At 39.4% G+C, this 20643-nt stretch overlaps 1 protein-coding gene across 7 annotated transcripts in view; it reads left to right on the top strand.

The window, feature by feature from the left end:
- The window catches only part of LOC139766910 (uncharacterized), a 218086-nt gene that overhangs the window by 164187 nt on the left and 33256 nt on the right, over positions 1 to 20643 (top strand). For 6 of the 7 annotated variants that reach the window (XM_071695966.1, XM_071695950.1, XM_071695941.1 and 3 more), the window contains 6 exons: positions 295 to 494; positions 1360 to 1580; positions 1719 to 2066; positions 8786 to 8909; positions 11778 to 11922; positions 18743 to 18896. In XM_071695966.1, coding sequence (XP_071552067.1) covers positions 295 to 494; positions 1360 to 1580; positions 1719 to 2066; positions 8786 to 8909; positions 11778 to 11922; positions 18743 to 18896 — 1192 coding nt within the window. The other variant, XM_071695990.1, reaches the window with a different exon arrangement.

The raw sequence follows: 20643 nt of genomic DNA, 5'->3' as shown, positions 1-20643 counted from the left end.
AACTTTAGAATGTAAGTGGTACACAAGAGGTTCTTAGCATACACGAAAGGACACCATACCTGCTCTGATTGCATTCTTCTGATCATTATGATTTATGTGTAAGCCGCCTGCTCTCTTGCCTTCTTAGATTCCTTTTGGGGTCATATTTTATATCTAATTTCTTGATAAAATTATGGATACGTATTAAGTAGCATGCTGGCTCTCTTTTATGATCCTGGGGGAGTTTTATTTATAGACCCTTCAGTTTCTAAAAAACTGCAAAGTCTAAGGTGATCCTTTTACCTAAATTTGCAGTAGTGCAAGTACAGGAGGACTGAGTCGCTCAGCTGAGCAGTTGTGTGAACGGTTGAGTGAGGCTGCTGAATCATCCAAGCTACGAGGGTCTTTCACCCTCACTCGAAAAAGCCATAAAGGTGGAGGTACTTGGGGCTCCATCTCCAGGGTGTTTGCTAGACAAAAGAAGCGTGCTGCTCTTGATGCTTCATTATATGATGGTAAGGATTAAAAAAGGGATGAAATATTTTCTCTTAGAATCTCTTATAACACTGCACTTACTGATGGTAAGGGGTAGATGATATTTCTGTAGTTTGAAGTCAATTCTCCAAAGATTTTTGTTGATGTTTTGTATTACCACAGTAGCATTCAAGTATTATAAATGAAGATACTGTATGGTGTGTTATATTCTTTTAAAGGTTTGATGAGTAATGCACAAAACATCTCTTCTTAATATTGAATCAGATATTTGATTTGTACATTGAGTTAGAATACAATTTTCAAAGTGATTGACATAGAATTGTTTATGCATATTTTGTTCAGAATTCATAGCATATGTAGTGGGATAAAAGCACTCTCTGGTTATGAAATGAAATTTAATCTGCAAATGTTTTTCTTTGGTTGGTTGTAGGAGTATCAAGCTCTGAAGACCTCCCTTCAGCTCTCAGCCATGTGGACACCAAATACCCCTAACTCAAACTAATATGATCCTTATGTTTCTAACTGTTCATGTGTAACTAATGTGATACAGTGTTTAGATTTTTATTTTCAGTGGAATGATTTAACTGATTCTTTGAAGTATTTTTGTGAGGTTTTATTATTATGTTATGTCCCATCTAATACTCTTCAGTAATAGTTAAACTGACTTAAGATGGGAAACTTACAAGAAAAACTATAATGACCTTGATTCTAGTATTAACTTACTTTTTTCCTTTGTTTGAAATATGAGCCTTCATAATTTGTGTGCATTTTTCCCATAACCTTAACTAACTTTAAATCCCTAGCAGCACTTCTGTTTCAGTTACTGACAAAAGAGCAGACTTAGCAGTTTGCAACTAACCCTTATGTTGCTAACATGGCATATAGGTAATGGGAGTGACAAACGTGCCTCATGGTCCCCAAGTTCATCCTTGTGTGCCTCACCCTTGACCGAGGAGAGTTACTCCGAAAAACTTAGACTACTAGAGGAAGCACAACACATTCCACTGGAGAGATGGAAAGCTCCAACAGTTCTAGCTTGGCTTGAAGTTACCTTAGGCATGCCTCAGTATGGTGCCATGTGTGCTGAGAATGTTCGAAGTGGAAAGGTAAATAACGGCTCATATTAAGTCTTGATATATTTTCCTTAATGAAATATATGATAATGACTGTTTGAAACATTGTTGGTAAACACTTTTGCATTATATTTTTCTTTCTAATGATCATTCTCTTTTTATCCCCTTAAGGTTCTCTTAGAGCTCAGTGACTCAGAATTAGAAGCAGGGCTTGGTATTACTCACCCAATGCATCGTAAGAAACTACGGTTAGCTATCGAGGAACTTCGTGAACCTCGCTTAACTAGGTTCCCACGTATCTCCACGCTAGGACATACGTGGGTTTCATCCGAATGGCTTCCAGACTTAGGCCTTCCACAATACTCTGAGACTTTTGCCAACAACTTGGTGGATGGCCGACTTCTAGAAGCCCTTACCAAAAAGGAGCTAGAAAAGCATCTTGGTGTTCATCGCAAATTTCATCAAGCCTCAGTAATCCATGGGGTGCATCTTTTAAGAATTGTGAGATTTGACAGACAGGTGAGGGTTATACTGAAAATGGCTCTTTAAATATTTACTGTATATATGTTTGAAATTTTACCCTTGGTAGAATTTCATAGTACAGTACACATCTTTTATTATTAACTTCCTTCCTATTTACCTAAAGTGGAGCAAGTGCATTAGCTTGAACCCATCAGCTCATATCCAGTTAGCTTAAGTGACCATGGGCCTCCACAGTAGCATAATCACCACTTGGTTTTCCACCTGTTACTCTAAGCTGTTGATCAGCATGTGAGGCAAAAGTCTCAAGTTCACCTCCACCCTCACCATTACATATATGGCTACATTTCATATAATCAAACATCATTTATCTGATTTCCTCATTCAAAAAACTTCTAGCCTTGAACAGTTCATTTACCTGTCTGCATATCTCTTTTTCAGTGTACCTCTTCATATATGTCCCTCTATACCATCACCTGCCTTGCATCCTCTATGGCAATTTGATCTAGAAAAGCTTTGTTCCGTGCATCTTTCAGACAATTTTTTACTCCTAATTTGTTCGCTTCCTCATTCGTTACTTTCTTCATTTACCTAATTCCAAATATATTATGTAAGAGCAAGGTTAAGAAGGGGTAAAACAACATAATCACTTTCATGATAAAATTTCAGTTAAGTAAGGTCGTGTGCAAAAGATGGGAGCAGCTCAGAGCTGAAAACTTTTGAGACAAATGTGGAATTCATTGTATCCAAGTGGAATATACAGTATGGAAGCTGAAGCTGTTGTGTACTGGAAGAAACCAAAGTGGCACCCATGCTTTCATTTTGAAATGTAGAAGTGAAACCACTCAGGCTTAATAACTTCAGAGCAATTTTTATTTATTTTATGTGTGTACCAAGCAATGTATAACAGAGAGCCCTGACTTTGTTGGCAGTTTTGCTAAGAATGTACTCTAGCTTTCTTTTGTGTAGAATGAAGTTAAGTAGAGTAATTAACTCTTAAGAATGTGAATCCTTATAGGTGGATGGATTTTACAGGGAATCCTGTGTGATTCAAGGACTGTGGTTTGCATAGCAGTCATGAAAGTTGCCTATTTATAGGCTCCCCCAATAAAACATAAAGTATAAACAGGGTTTAAGCAGAAAATTTAGAGGAGAGGAATTGTAAAAATGAATGTGAAGATAGGCTTAGAATAAAGTAATCTGTCCTCTACCCTTTGCAAGAAAAAGGTAATCTGACCCCCTCCCCATAGCAATTCCAAACAAAGTGAATGGTCTGAAGTGAGAACCCAGTTGGCAAGAATGTGCTAGAGGAGGGAAAACTTGAGAACAAGAAGTGCATGCCAAAAGAATATGAAGCTTGAAACCATTTGGTGAGGGACATGCCAAAAGAATATGAAGCAAGAAACCATTAGGCGAGGGAATGATCTGTCTCAGGAATGGCTCAGAGCCAGGAATCATTAAGCAAAGGAATGGTGTAAAGCAAAAATACATTTCTCGGGAATGGTACAAAGCTAAAAACCATTGTCAGGGAATGGGTCCAAAGTGAAAACTGTTAAGCAAGGGGGAGGTCCAAACCTCTTTGACTAGGGAGAAAACAAGGTAGGATCCCTGCTTTTGTATTAGGCTCTGTTACTAGAACCTCAGAAACCTACTTCCCTCATCAAAGCAACCTCCATCTATCTATGCAGAGTACATTGCTCTACATGAAGATCCTTCCTCAAATTATCTGCTTTATTATGAAGAAGAGTGTCCTGTGGCTTTCCTCTGCAAGGAGTTTGGTTTGGTAGAGTAATCCACTTCATTTTTCAAGAATGGGAAACTTACTGATGGTTGAATCATGGATGGTATCCTCTGTGATACAAGAAACATAGATAACACAGTAGTCATTGCAGGTGAATATTGGAAAAAAATATGTCAGCTGTAGGGTACTGGCTACCATTCAGGCCACTTTATAATTAGATCCAGAGATATAGACTTATAGGTGATACTGAGGACTCTTCCTGTACTTATGAAATATGTATTTAGAATATCGAAGTTTTTTCAAAAAATAAGGAATGTGAAGAAGATAGACTAAATAGATGAGAATAAAAACAGGCTTAGAAGATGATATTACAATCTTACCCATCTCCAGCAGATCAAAGTGAGCAAACCTGAGGGGGATTTAAAAGTCCAAGTTGAGAAACCGTTTTAGAAAAGGGAACTGTTTTGAGCAAGAAACTGTAAGGCAAGGGAATTGTCCAAAGCTTAAAACCAGTTGGCAAGGGAAAAGTGAAAAAAAATTTTAGTTATCAGAAATGAGAATATTTCAAGGGGACAGTGCAAACGTTAATGTTACATCAACTGAAGAAAAACAAGAGACTCCAACACCATGTTGCTTTTCCAGTGTAGCAAGACAGCAGGTACTTCTGTGTTAGGATCAGTTCTGGAGCAATTATTCACATGTTTGAAACATTAGACCACACACTGTATTGCTTATAACCACAGCCCTGCTGAACAGACAGCATCGTCTAAAACATTTTTTACATGGGTCAGAAACACAAGCTAGCAAATATTTTCTATATATAAGCTAAATTCTTATCTACTGAAAGCCAAGGTGAACCTTTCAGAAGTGCCACTTGAACTTAAGGCAGGAAACTTTTGATAGGTAACATTCTGAGATTTTCCCATATTAAGGTAAAACCTGTTTTTAGGAAAAATGACTTTGACTACTTACTTGAACATCACATGTTCTTGTGAATACTATGTCTAGTAATGATAAGATGTCTTTGGGACAAGCATGCATTACCCTTTAGTGCTGTTAATGTGGTTAAATGGGATAAACTTAACCAGTTAGAAATTTGTGATGCTTTGCTTAGTCCAAAAAGCTTCACTTTGAATGGTCATTTCCTTACTTGCCTGAAAATCCAAGACATCCATCCTTGGATGAATCATTGCATGCCAGTAAGTAGTTTTTGAATCTAGACTTTGAGCTAACACAGTTCTCTTCAGATGTGTTCAGACATTTCAGTTGTGGTCACTTGAACAATTGTTGGTGTATGAGGTACAAGAGTTGAAAAAGAGGGCAAAAGAGAGGTAGGATGAGAGACTGTCTGTGAATTTCAGATAGAATAAGAAAATATTTTGAGAGGTGAATGGTATGTGCAATACTGATAGGAGGAGATAGGGAAGTGGTACCAGATAAAGAAAAGTGAATACTTTGAAAGATATAGATGTGTGAATGGTATGGTGAAAAGAGAGAAGGTTGTGAAAGCCTTGCATAAGATTTAGTGTGGCAAAGGATTGGATGGGATTGCAGTTGATTTTCTTAAGGAAGGAGGTGGCAGTTTTGATTGGTTAGTTAGGCTCTTCAGCATTTGTATGACCTAAGATAAAGTCTGAGGACTGACAGAATACATTTATAGTGCTCTTATATGAAGAGAAAAGGGACAAAAGTGAAAGCTCGAATTACAGAGGTATAACTTTGCTCATTATATCTATCCAGTTGCATAGGAGAGTGGTGAGTGAGGGGAGGTGTCATGCACAGAACATCTGATTGGGGAAGAGTAGTATGGATTCAGCAGAGGTAGAGGATGTGTGGACCAGGTGTTTACTTTAAAGAATTTGTGTAGGAAATATTTGGAGAGTACTGTAATTTGTACTTGGTATTTATGGATCTGGAGAAACCATATGACATTATTGATTTAGAGGTTTTGTGGAAAATTCTGCAAATATATGCAGCAGATGTAGAGTTACTGCATGCAGAGAAGTTTTTATCAGAAGAGTAAGGTACACATATGAGTTGGAAGGGAGGAGGGTAAGTGGTGATGAGGTCATGGTTGTGGATGGAGTGCTGAGGTAGGTAAATGCAGTATGGGTTGAGGGGATGGGATGCAAATAATTTGTTGTTCCCAGATAACACATCTCTCATGGCAGACTTCCAGAGAGAAACTCCAGAAGCTGGTTTGTTTAGGAAAATGTGTGAAAGGAGAAATTTAAGAGTAAATGTAAACAAAAGTTAATACAAGATGCAGCAGAGGGATGAAACAGAAAAGTTTGAGGGTAAATTTGAATGGGGAGAACCCAGAGGAAGTGGAGTGCTATGGGTACCTGGGAATGATGAGGCAGCAGATGGAACCAAGAGGGCAAAAGTGAGTCATAGAGTAGGAGAGAGGGGTAAGGTCCTAAATGCATTAAGGAGCATATAAAAAATGTCACCATCTGTCAAGGCAAAGATGGTTATGTGTGAAGGTATGTTAGTCCCATCATTGTTGTCTTGGGCCTTGAATACATAAGAAAGGATGAGGATGGACATTTTGGAAATATATGCCTGAATACTGTATGTGGTGTAGGGTGGGTTGATCATGTTAGGAATGACTGTGGAAGAGAAATGTGTGGTAGTGAGTGTGGTCTGATTAAGAGAGGTGATCAAGGTGTGCTAAAATGTTACAGACATATATAAAGGATGTGCAAAGGAGGACTGATACAAGATGATTTATATTGGAGAGTGCAAGGGAGAATGCCAGTCTACTTATACATAAGACATGATTTTTCCTAAAGGTATGGCTGATAAATAGTGCTCATCACTTGGAATACTTGGAGGGAATAAGAAAGATGGAATGGAGGATACTTTGGGTAATCAGGGCCTAGGCATTCAAGAGGGTGAATGTTGTGCACAAGAAAGAATGAATTGGATTGGATTATGAATGAATTAGGTGGATTATGAATTAATTGGATTGGATTATTTGGTGCATGACATGCTGTCATTGGGCTGAACTGTGGTATATGAAGAGTTCAAGGTGGACCTTGTAATTGTCTCAGGGTCTTGGCTGTGGAGGAAAGGCTTTTGGTTTCTGTACATTCTTCTTGACAGCCAAAGAGTGGATGTTCCTGATGCTGCTTTGCTAAGGCAGTATCAGTTAAGCATAAGAAATTTTTGTATTAAAATCATAGATATCGATATGTTTTAAGATTTATGGAAAATATGTGGAACACAAACAAAAAGTAGTGGCTAAGCTTCCCTTCACAACATTCTTATGTTTTTACTTATTGTGGTCCCAGTAACTGGTGTTGTCCCTTTAACTATCATCCAGTTGCCTTGACATATACCATTTCCAAAGTCTTAGAATCCCTCCTCAACTCCCATATCCTTAAACACCTCGAAAATCACGGTCTCTCTGATCACCTGTTTGGCTTCCATAAAGCAAGATTCACTGGTAATATTATTTCCTATCTTACTAATGTCTGTTCATCATCCCTGAAAGATTTGGGGGAGTCGTGTGTAGTTGCCCTTGACATATCTAAGGCTTTTGACAGGGTGTGGCTTTGGGGTCACATCTCTTAAGCTCCCCTCTTTAGCTCCCCTCCTTCACTTTGCTCCTTCATATATAGCTTCCTCTCTGGCTGATCTGTCTCTTTGGTCATTGATGGATCAACCTCCCCCCTTTTCTCCATCAACGGCAGTGTTCCTCTGCGTTTTGTCCTATCCCCTACACTTGTTCTACTTTCTCCTTTTTTTCAATGATTTCCTCACCTCCACTAATAATCCAGTGCACTGATATGCTGATGATTCAACGCTTCATTCATCCACATCCACTAATAATCCAGTGCACTGATATGCTGATGATTCATCGCTTCATTCATCCACATCCTTCAATTCTGCTCCCTCTCCTCTCAGCAGTCAATTTTCATCTCATCTTGATATGGCTTCCTCAATAAACTCAGATTTGGACAGGATATCTCATTGGGGTAGATAAAAGCTTGTTAAGTTTAATGACCCAAAGACCCAGTTTCTACCCATCTCTCTGTCAAAAACTCCTCACAACTCTCATCTTTCCTCAGCTAGTTCTGTAATTCCATCGCTTGGCTCAGTGAACATACTTAGATATTGAAACTTCTCTTCTGAACAGTTGCTTCCTTTATACAAGGGATTGATTCGTTCTTGTATGGAGTACTGCTCTCATATTTTGGGTGTTTGTAGTTCTGCATTCTTACTTACAAGAGTTAAGTTGAAAGCGTACTACCTTATAAACTGTCCCAGGCTAACTTCCAAATTTGACACTCTTGCTTATACGCTGCAGTGTTGATTCACTCTCTCTCTTCTATTGGTATTACTTCGGTTTTTGTTCTGGAGAGCTGGCTGCTTGTGTGCCCATACCACTAGCTAGACCATGTAGTACTCAGCAAGGTGCTGTGTCACATGATTATTGAGTGGCCATCAGCAACTCAAGGATGTGCAGTTTTGATATCTGCTTTTTTCCCTACACATTGAAGCTTCAGAACTCTTTATCTTCTCTTGTCTTTCCCAATAACTATTACCTCGCATATTTTAAAAGACAGAGTTTTCGTTTCCTCCATTATTCATAAATACTTTCCCTTGTCTTTTCTTTTTCTGTTTCATATTTTTCTCCTATTTTAATTAGGCCCAGCCTTGATATGGACTTTTGTCCATGACTAGAGCCTTCAACTAAAAAAAAAAAGGATAGAATAAGGCATTCATGATTTATATGATGGAAAACTTACAAATAGAAATATTTGGCACCCATTCAATATCTGTGAGTATTATATTTATAGTGAGTAAGCTTCACAGTATGGAGAGGTTTTCCAAATTGGTATGCTGTCTAAATGCAGCCCAGGTTGTATGGAGAAGTTTTCCATGTGGTATGCTATCCAATTGCAGCCCAGTTAGTAGCTTAAGAGGTATGTTATCATTAACTTACCCTTTTCTAGGCTAAGAGCAAACTCAAAAACTTTTCATACTAACATTGTTTACACTCCTGCAGGTATTAGCAGAGCGTCGTCGTCAGTCTGATCACATTGATACTGACCCAGTGGTATGGACAAATATGCGGTGGATACGCTGGGCAAGATCTATAGACCTTGCTGAGTATGCAGACAACCTTAAAGGTAAGTTTTCCTTGTTGACTCTACTTTTTTTGTTCAGGCAGCCTTTATTACCTGGTCTTTATGTAGTCATGGCCTCCAGGATTCATTTGTATACCCTCAGGACATTGTCAGTAACCAGATTGCATTAATATGTATTTTGTATATGAGTGTTATTGTTGGTAGTGGACAAGTTTACATATCAGGTACATCCAGGTTAATCAGAAACACTGCAAAGAAACCTACAGTGTTCATAAATTCATCTGTGGATTTTTTGATGTTTCTTGGAATAATTGAAAAGTTGTAAAATCTTTAGAGCTAGTTGTTAACACTTCTTTCTTTGGTTGTGTTTAAGGCATCTTTACTTTTTATAAGGCTTGTGTTGCTCATTTTTCCTTGCTTGGCTTTCTAGTAAGAGATCTTTTGGTTGGAAACTAGATTTTTCAGAGTTACTTATTATAACTAAGGATGTATGTAGCCTAACCATCTACATGCTCTTTGGAAAGTTTGAATATGTTAGGTGTGCCCATAATTCAGGCACTTAGGGAATCACTGGACTTGGTGAGGGATATGTAGATGCCCTCCAAATAAGTTATTTCTCTAATTTAGGATGTTAGAGCACAGCTGAGTTCTAATTAGGAGAAAACAAGACTTGAAATAGTAACAACTTTAGCATCATATCCCTTTCTTTGACAGTTATTTAGGCCCTTCTTGACATTAACCTATCAGGTCACTTAACATATTCATCCTAGTTATATAAGATTTTTTTTTTCTTAGTGGGGGTCAACTTGTGTGCCTAGAATATGTACAAACCTCAATAATATCTATAGTAACATGGATTAGGAAATGGAATTCAGTAGCTAGGAACCAGGGCTCTTCATTGAAAGGTTCCATGAAATTTACAATGAAACAGTAGAGGTATATGTACCTCAAGCCTCAATTACAGAAAGAATGGTAGGAAAGAAGGAATGGTTTGATATAATATGCTTAAAGCGGAGGAGCTTGGAGATGCGCAGTTGGGAAGATGTAGAAGGCACTCTAGCTGGCCAGCATTTGCATGGTATAAGAAAGCATGGAATAAGTATAGCAGGATAAGAAAAGAAGAATAAAGACACTTTGAAAAAAATATTGTGGACAAGGTAGGTGAAAATCCAAAACTTTACCATAAATTCATCAGGAGTCACTTGTCAGGTAAAGAGCAGCTAATCAGGCTTAGAGATTCAAAGGGAAAGATTGTATAAGATGAATTAAGGATATTTGAGGAGCTGAATAAATTCAAAAGTGTTTTCATTGTGGGAGAAGATGAAATGGAGAGGAGGTTTTGGAAATTATTGAGATATCTAGAAAAGATGTTAACACAGAACTTGCCCGTACAGTGCTCGTGGTCTTGATGAACTTTCATCATATGTGCTAAAGATATTTACAGATACTCTGGATAAACAACTAGAGAGAGGCATGGTGCCACAGGAATAGAAAACAGCAAACATTATACCAGTAAATATGAAAGGAGACTGGAAACAGACATTGAACTACAGACTGATCTCAATAAATAATGTGGTGTGTGAGGTTCTGTAAAAGATTATTAGAAAGTAAATGAATGACTTTCTACATAGGAGAAATTTCCTAAGTGAGAGACAGCACAGTTTTATGGGAAGAAGGTCCTGTGTAACTAACCTCTTAAAGTTTTATGAGGAAGTGAGCTCAGTCCTGGACAAAACGGAAGGCTGGGTTGATTGTCTGTATCTGGGCGCCCAGAAGGCATTTTAAATTATATGACATTGGAGGCTGAATAAGAAGCTGGATCACCAAGGAGGAATAAAGAAGAAACTCCAATGATGGTTAGTAGTGAACAAAAGACTCATTTTAGATTAGTCTTTTCTTAGTGGGTTGAGGTGACCAGTGGAGTGCCATAGGGTCCAATTCTGGGACCATTATTCTTAGTGATCTATGTTAATGACTTAAAGTTAGGTAATTTGCTTATATTTTTGCTTGTAATTTCAGTGGTTTGCAAGACCTCTGCCCCATCCTATCTTGCTGATGTTTTTGTTATATTATCTTCCACTGTGAAGACAGTTTTGATCCTGTCATTGAAACCTTCACATAATCTAGATATCTCTCCACAAGTCTTCTTTATGATTCCCTTAACCTCATTACTGATCATTAACCAACAATTAACTCCTGATGAATTTATGGAAAGATTTTGGGTTGTCTCTGCTTTGTCTTTGTGTGAAGTCCCTCTTTGTCCATATTCTCACACTGTGTGCTCCCATAGCAAGCTCTTCTAAGAAAAAACTTACTTGCCGAAATTTGAAAGGGCATCTCTCTGTCTACACAGGAAGCAATGTGAGTAATGCTTTCTTTCTTTCCCCCACCCACCTTTACCTCAATACTTCTGTAGTTCATTTATGTGTCTTTTTTTAACCTTTTGATGGAGGGACTGCATGACAGTGGCCAGATAGGCCTCACCAGAGTAAGTTATTGGAGAGAGCCCTTTGGTATGCAAAATACAGAAGCCTATCCTTGGATAGATGGAGGGTTTAGCCCAAAAGAGAAACCATACTGATCTGTCTGTCCTTATATTGTGATTATTGGACTTATTTTTTTTATCTTCAAAGAGTGGGCATGAATTTTTATCATGATAAATTTCCTGGGTTTTACTTAAAACTAGATTATTTTCATGTTAAATTTTGAAAATATTCAAGTATATTTAAGTTCTAGATATGTTAATTAGTGGTTATTCATTCCCAAAGTCAGTGTCAGTCAATGCCTGCAAAATGATTATCGTATGATCATCGTATACACCCATCGTTTGTAAGCTCAACCTTTGACAAAAAAATTGCCTTTCAGCACTTTCCTTAATTTTCAAAACATTATTTATTATCTTGTGAACAGATAGTGGTGTCCATGGTGCTCTAGTGGTCCTGGAGTCCTCCTTTACTGCAGATACAATGGCCACAGCCCTTGGGATTCCCCAGTCCAAAAATATTATCCGTAGGCATCTAGCAACAGAGCTAGAAAGCCTTGTAAACCCTGCAAGGTAAGAAGGATCTTTGATATATTTATTAGAAATATAGCAACATTCCTGACTTTGAGTTTGGATGGTTACAATTCAACTAGGGACCAAGTACCTTGAGGAAAATTTTTGATAGAAAAATGAGACTTAGATATTAGGTACTTGTGGTAAAAAAATTTACCTTCCAGGATGGGTCCGATTAATTTCAAAATGATCAACACAACTTGTGTCTGTAGGGTTGGTCAAGCATGAATGAGAGGTAAATTTCCTGATAATTATGGTAACCCACTTTATTGTTATTTTTCATTGAAATATGAAATCAGCGTAACATAAAGTATAGCAAATGACACAAATGTTGTAAGCAGTTGATATATTGCAATATCTTGAAATTGTGGGGCCAAACCTAGGGGCATTTTTCAAAATTTTTCATCTGTGATATCATACTGTTTCACACAAAAAGTGGTAAGATACTTTTTTATTATGTATACTGCACCCTTATTCTGGCCCATGATTGAATTTGACAATTTTTCCTATTTAGATAACTAAATTATAAAATTTTGCATAAATTTCTGGCTTTACCAAGTACCCTACATTTAACCAGATGCTCAGGTTCACCCAAGTTTACATCCTGCATGCAGCACTCATCCCACAATCAACCCAGCTGTTCATCCTCCCATCAGGTTTGGTTGATATAGGGTTACCTGGTTTAAGCTGGCAAATATACGTATATATTTCATACCTTTATATGACCCTAGCACCTGTTCCCCAAGGTTCCTAGAGAAGGGGTTCCTTTGCTACAATTAGTCGCAGGGAATGGATGGACTCCTTAGGTGTGAGAAGTTTTTCAGTGAAAGTTTACTTTAATGATACAACCTTGTCATAGGCAGGCAGGGTCTGGTAATGCTTGTATATCTGTCTTATTTATCTATTCATTATACTTGAGTGCCATTTTCCGCATTAGCAAGGTAGTGCCAGGAAACAGACGAAGAAGAACCTAGCCACTCACATTCACATATATACACATACGCACATGGACTAACAAAAGGTGAGAGCAAATGACATAAGGGGAGTGGGGGAGGAACAGGATGCATTTAGGGAAGCAGTGATGGCTTGTGCAAAAGATGCTTGTGGCATGAGAAAGGTGGGAGGTGGGCAGATCGGAAAGGGTAGTGAGTGGCGAAATGAAGAAGTAAGATTGTTAGTGAAAGAGAAGGGAGAGGTGTTTGGATGATTTTTGCAGGGAAATAGTGCAAATGACTGGGAGATGTATAAAAGAAAGAGGCAGGAGGTCAAGAGAAAGGTACAAGAGGTGAAAAAGAGGGCAAATGAGAGTTGGGGTGAGAGAGTATCATTAGATTTTAGGGAGAATAAAAAGATGTTTTAGAAGAAGGTAAATAAAGTGCATAAGACAAGAGAACAAATGAGAACATCAGTGAAGGGGGCAATGGGGAGTTACTAACAAGTATTGGTGAAGTGAGAAGGTGATGGAGTGAGTATTTTGAAGGTTTGTTGAATGTGTTTGATGATAGAGTGGTAGATAAAGGGTGTTTTGGTCGAGGTGGTTTTGAAGTGAGAGGGTCAGGGAGAATGGTTTAGTAAACAGAGAAGAGGTAGCGGAAGCTTTGCCAAAGATGAAAGCCAGCAAGGCGGCGGGTTCGGACGGTATTACTCAGGAAATTATTAAAAAAGTAGGTGACTGTGTTGTTGATTGGTTGGTAAAGATATTCAGTGTATGTATGGTTCATGGTGAAGTGCCTGAGGATTGGCAGAATGCATGCATAATGCCATTGTACAAAGGCAAAGGAGTTAAAGGTGAATGTTCAAATTACTTAGGTATAAGTTTGCTTAGTATTCCAGGGAAATTGTGTGGAAGGCTATTGATTGAGAGGGTAAAGGCATGTACAGAGCATCAGATTGGGAAAGAGCAGTGTGGCTTCAGAAGTGGTAGAGGATGTGTGGATCAGCTGTTTGCTTTGAAGAACGTATGTGAGAAATACTTAGAAAACCAGATGGATTTGTATGTGGCATTTATGGATCTGGAGAAGGCATATGATAGAGTTGATAGAGATGCTTTGTGGAAAGTATTAAGAGTATATGGTGTCGGAGGCCACTGCTAGAAGCAGTGAAAAAGTGTTTTACCTAGGATGTAAGGCATGTGTATGAGTAGGAAGAGAGGAAAGGGATTGGTTCCCAGTGAATGTTGGTTTGCGGCAAGGGTGCATGGTTTATGGATGGGGTGGTTAGGGAGATGAATGCAAGAGTTTTGGAGAGAGGAGCAAGTATACAGCCTGTTGTGGATGAGAGGGCATGGGAAGTGAGTCAGTTGTTGTTCACTGATGATACAGCGCTGCTGGCTGATTTGGGTAAGAAACTGTAAAGTCTGGTGACTGAGTTTGGTTAAGTGTGTGAAAGAAGAAAGCCAAGAGTAAATGTGAATATGAACAAGGTTATTAGGTTCAGTAGGGTTGAGAGACAAGCTAATTGGGAGGTAAGTTTGAATGGAGAAAAACTGGAGGAAGTGAAGTGTTTTAGATATCTGGGATTGTCAGCAGCGGATGGAACCATGGAAACTGAAGTGAGTCATGGGGTGGGGGAGGGGCGAAGGTTCTGGGAAAGTTGAAGAATGTGTGGAAGGCGAGAACGTTATATCAGAGAGCAGAAATGGGTATGTTTGAAGGAATAGCGGTTCCAACAATGTTATATGGTTGCGTGGCATGGGCTATAGATAGGGTTGTGTGGAGGGTGGATGTGTTGGAAATGAAATGTTAAACAACCATGGAGACATCACACCCCTGCCACAAACCGACATTCACTGGGAACCAATCACTTTCCTCTCTTCCTACTCGTACACATGCCTTACATCCTTGGTAAAAAAATTTCACTGCTTCTAGCAACTTACCTCCCACACCATATACTCTTAATACCTTCCACAAAGCATCTCTGTCAACCCTATCATATGCCTTCTCCAGATCCATAAATGCTACATACAAATCCATCTGTTTTTCTAAGTATTTCTCACATACATTCTTCAAAGCAACCATCTGATCCACACATCCTCTTCCTATGCTGCCTCTGAAACCACATTACTCCTCCCCAATGCTTTCACCCTCTCAATCAATACCCTCCCATACAATTTACCAGAGGTAGTGTTAGGAAAAGACAACAAAGGCCACATTCGTTATACTCAGTCTCGAGCTGTCATTTGTAATTCATTGAAACCACAGCTCCCTTTACACATCGAGGCCCCACAAAACTTTCCTTGGTTTACCCCAGACGCTTCACATGCCCTGGTTCAATCCATTGACAGCACGTCGACCCTGGTATACCACATCATTCCAATTCACTCTATTCCTTGCACACCTTTCACCCTCCTGTATGTTTAGGCCCCGATTGCTCAAAATCTTTTTCACTCCATCCTTTCATCTCAGATTGGTCTCCCGCTTCTCCTCGTTCCATCCACCTCTGACTCATATATCCTCCTTGTCAATCTTTCCTCACTCATTCTCTCCATGTGACCAGACCATTTCAATACACCCTCTTCTGCTCTCTCAACCACACTCTTTTTATTACTACACATCTCTCTTACCCTATCATTACTTACTCGATCAAACCACCTCACACCACATATTGTCCTCAAACATTTCATTTCCAACACATTCACCCTCCTCCACACAACTCTATCTATAGCCTATGCCTCGCACCCATATAACATTGTTGGAACCATTATTCCTTCAAACATACCCATTTTGTGCTCTCTGAGATGACATTCTCGCCTTCCACACATTCTTCAATGCTCCCAGAACCTTCGCCCCCTCCCCCACCCTGTGACTCACTTCCACTTCCATGGTTCCATCTGCTGCTAAATCCACTCCCAAATATCTAAAACACTTCACTTCCTCCTGTTTTTCTCCATACATACGTACATACATATACATACACAATCATATACATATATATATTTACAGATGTACATATCCATACTCTTGCTTGCACTCATCCATTCCCAGGGCCACCCTGCCCCTCAGGAAACTGCAATGCCACCCCCTGTATCAGCAAGATAGCACCAGGAAACAAATGAAGAAAGGCCACTATCTGTTCACATCTGTACACAAGCTTTCATGTGTAATGAACTGAAACCACAGCCCCTTTCCACATCTAGGCCCCACAGACCTTTCCATGGTTTACCTTGGATGTTTCACATGCCTTAGTTCAGTCCATTGATGGCATGTTGACCCCAGTATACCACTTCATTCCAATTTACTCTCTTCTGTGCAAGTCTTTCACTCTCCTGCATGTTCAAGCCTCAGTCTTTCAAAATCTTTTTCACTCCATCCTTCCTCTTCCAATTTTATATCCTGCTTCTCCTTGTTCCTCCACTTCCTACTCATGTATCCTCTTTGTCAAACTTTCCTCACTCATTTCCTCCATATGTCCAAACCATTTCAACACACCCTCTTCTGCTCTCTCAGCCACACACTTTTTATTACCACACATCTTTCTTATGCTTTCAATACTTACTGATAAAACCACCTCACACCACAAATTGTCCTCAAACATTTCATTTTAATACATCCACCCTGTTTTGCACAGCTTTATCTATCTATATCCTATGCCTCACATCCAGTGATATTCTTTCAAACTTACGTATTCTTGCCTTCCCAGACAAAATTCTCTCTTTCCATACATGATTCAGAGCTCCCAAGACCTTCAACTCTCCTCCGCCCATGATTCCATTTGCTGCCATGTCCTCTCCCAGATATCAAAAACACCTCACTTCCTCTGATTTTTCTCCATTCAAACTTACATCCCAACTAGCCTGTCCCTCAACAATGCTGAACCTAATAACCTTGTTTTTATTCACATTCATATCTATATGTGTCAGAGGTGGAGGGAACGAGAAGTGAGAGACCAAATTGGAGGTGGAAAGATGGAGTGAAAAAGATTTTGAGTGATCGGGGCCTGAACATGCAGGAGGGTGAAAGGCGTGCAAGGAATAGAGTGAATTGGAATGATGTGGTATACCGGGGTCAACGTGCTGTCAATGGATTGAACCAGGGCATGTGAAGCATCTGGGGTAAACCATGGAAAGTTCTGTGGGGCCTGGATGTGGAAAGGGAGCTGTGGTTTCGGTGCATTATTACATGACAGCTAGAGACTGAGTGTGAACGAATGGGGCCTTTGTTGTCTTTTCTAGCGCTACGTCGCACACATGAGGGGGGAGGGGGTTGTTATTCCATGTGTGGCGAGGTGGCGATGGGAATAAATAAAGGCAGACAGTATGAATTATGTACATGTGTATATATGTATATGTCTGTGTATGTATATATATGTATACATTGAGATGTATAGGTATGTATATTTGCATGTGTGGACGTGTATGTGGGTGGGTTGGGCCATTCTTTCGTCTGTTTCCTTGCGCTACCTCGCTAACGCGGGAGACAGCGACAAAGCAAAATAGAAATAAATAAAATCATATCTTTTATACTTGTCCATCATTTCCTACATTAGTGATTGCTAGGAACCTGGCTACAACCTAGTCTGTTTGTGTATTTTCATGCAAGCCAGTGGCATGGGTGACAATTGCTGTCTTCGAGGACTGGTTCATTTATTTTTGTTTTATACTGAGGTGGAACAATATTGCTGTGAGGAAGACATACCATTCAGTGTTCTGCTTTTCACCCAAACGTGAAAGTAGTGTTCCTGCCACCAAACACTACTTCAGTGCTCCAAACATGGGTTTACTGCTATTTCTAAAGCATACAGATGTTACAGGACTCAAGGTTTCACCAATAGTGAAAATTCACCTTTGACGTGGCTGTATCATTGGGAGTCAGTCTCATCAAAGACTTCCTCTCTAAAGGAGTCTACATTTCCCTGCTACAGGAAGTAGTGCAGCCTTAGGCTGCAGGAGCCTTTACAATGTGCAAGACAGCACACAACATTGCCTGAAAGCACCTGGGAGACAGTAAACAGTTGTCAGCACCACAAAACACTGGGTGGTGGGTAAATTAATCACTGCAGCATGATGCATGCTATTTGAAATATTTCTATGTATCTTTCTTGATTTTTCAGATTTGTTTTAGATGATCGAGGGTTACCAACCAAAATTGAAAACGCATCTTGTTTTGAACATTTCCTAGTCTCAAATTAACGTACTTAGACTATTCATATTCCAAGCTTTGTTTTACTCAAACTTTGATCCAGAATTCCTAGAATTTTATATCCATACAGAAGGGTTCAAGTAAACGAACCTTCTTACAAGTTCCTTGTCCATCCTACACTTCAGACTATTTGCTGTAGTGATCTTGGTACCTCCTACATCTCTTCTTTGGTATACTTTGCTTTCAACACTTGCTTTCCCCATGTTTGTTAATTTTCTTTCCCACAGAAATGAGAATTCTTCCATGATGCTGTTATTCAAACTGACATTACATTTAGATTGCCCCTTTCTCCAAAGACAAGAATATTTCTATTCATTCTGAACCCAGATATCCATCCTTTGTAAGTTTGGGTCTCCTTTGTTTTTGAAAGGAAACACAAAAACTGAAGTGAAGTGGATGAGGCCTTTATAGTGAATATGCACAGAAGAGAAATTTAAGATAGATGAAAAGCAATGTAAAAGTTGAGTCCTTTAATTTGAATTTCTAAGGTTAGTGTGTAGTTAAACCATATGTTCCAGATTCTTTGATAAAAGAGCAGTGTTGTTAAATTTAGAATCATGAATTAGGCAAAGTGCAGCATCTTTCTTTCTCAGTAGTGCTTCTGTTGGAAACAGAAAATAACTCATTTTCTGATGACATTTCCATATATTTCTTCAAATCAGTTACAGAAATATTTCCCACAGGCAACAGCTTGATGAGCAAGCCCGATATGCCAAAATGGAACGTCGTCGGCAGGAAAAATTGGCCTCCGGAGGAAGTCTTGGACGATCATTTTCTCGAAGTTATGGTACTGGCCTGGAAAAAGGAGAAAAGGACAAACGTAGATCCTCCCTAAGAGTAAGTACATTAACTTACTTTTGCCTAAGTGGATGCTGAGTGAGATGCTTTGTGATAGGTGACCAAATTCTAACATAGCTTAGTAATTGAAACATAGTGCTTGGATTTCTAAAGTGTGAAATCAAGAATGTTTTGAGTTTTAGATACTGGACACACGTGTCAATTCTCTGTATTTATTTTTAAGTAATTCCTTTGAGGGACTACACTCTAGTGGTAGAGCAAATTACAGAGAACAGTGAATAGACCATAAAAGACTTTTTAAGACCACCTGCTTTATTGCAAGAAAAGATTTCCAGTGTGTTGTGCTGGGCTTCAGTGTTTTATTTCAAAGTAATTAAGGGAAAACTGCCCAATAGAAACCAACTTGTCATGGTAGCCATCTCCAGATCCCCTCACCTTAAATTCTTACATCATTCATTTTGGCAAATGTACCACAAACAAGATCTGACCCTAAGATGACCATCGGTCTACAGAACCAGCTTGATTATGCTGTCATTATTTTCATGAGATACTTGATTTTTTTTTTTTTTTTTTTTTTTTTTTTTTTTTTTTTGCCGCTGTCTCCCGCGTTTGCGAGGTAGCGCAAGGAAACAGACGAAAGAAATGGCCCAACCCACCCCCATACACATGTATATACATACACGTCCACACACGCAAATATACATACCTACACAGCTTTCCATGGTTTACCCCAGACGCTTCACATGCCCTGATTCACTCCACTGACAGCACGTCAACCCCAGTATACCACATCGATCCAATTCACTCTATTCCTTGCCCTCCTTTCACCCTCCTGCATGTTTAGGCCCCGATCACACAAAATCTTTTTCACTCCATCTTTCCACCTCCAATTTGGTCTCCCACTTCTCCTCGTTCCCTCCACCTCCGACACATATATCCTCTTGGTCAATCTTTCCTCACTCATTCTCTCCATGTGCCCAAACCATTTCAAAACACCCTCTTCTACTCTCTCAACCATGCTCTTTTTATTTCCACACGTCTCTCTTACCCTTACGTTACTTACTCGATCAAACCACCTCACACCACACATTGTCCTCAAACATCTCATTTCCAGCACATCCATCCTCCTGCGCACAACTCTATCCATAGCCCACGCCTCGCAACCATACAACATTGTTGGAATGACTATTCCTTCAAACATACCCATTTTTGCTTTCCGAGATAATGTTCTCGACTTTCACACATTCTTCAAGGCTCCCAGAATTTTCGCTCCCTCCCCCACCCTATGATCCACTTCCGCTTCCATGGTTCCATCCTCTGCCAGATCCACTCCCATATATCTAAAACACTTTACTTCCTCCAGTTTTTCTCCATTCAAACTTACCTCCCAATTGACTTGACCCTCAACCCTACTGTACCTAATAACCTTGCTCTTATTCACATTTACTCTTAACTTTCTTCTTTCACACACTTTACCAAACTCAGTCACCAGCTTCTGCAGTTTCTCACATGAATCCTATACAAGAGTGGGGATAGGGGAGAAAGAATACTTCCCACGTATTCCCTGCATGTCGTAAAAGGCGACAAAAAGGGGAGGGAGCGGGGGGCTGGAAATCGTCCCCTCTCTCTCTTTTTTTTTTTTTTTTTTAATTTTCCAAAAAAAGGGACAGAGAAGGGGGCCAGGTGAGGATATTCCCTCAAAGGCCCAGTCCTCTGTTTAACGCACTAATGCGGGAAATGGCTAATAGTTTGAAAAAAAAAAATTCAATGTATACATACATAGACA

This window comes from Panulirus ornatus, chromosome 4 (genome assembly GCF_036320965.1).
Source record: "Panulirus ornatus isolate Po-2019 chromosome 4, ASM3632096v1, whole genome shotgun sequence".
NCBI lineage: Eukaryota > Metazoa > Arthropoda > Malacostraca > Decapoda > Palinuridae > Panulirus > Panulirus ornatus.
Note: the sequence above shows the minus strand (reverse complement) of the source record. Positions and strands in the feature narration are given on the sequence as shown.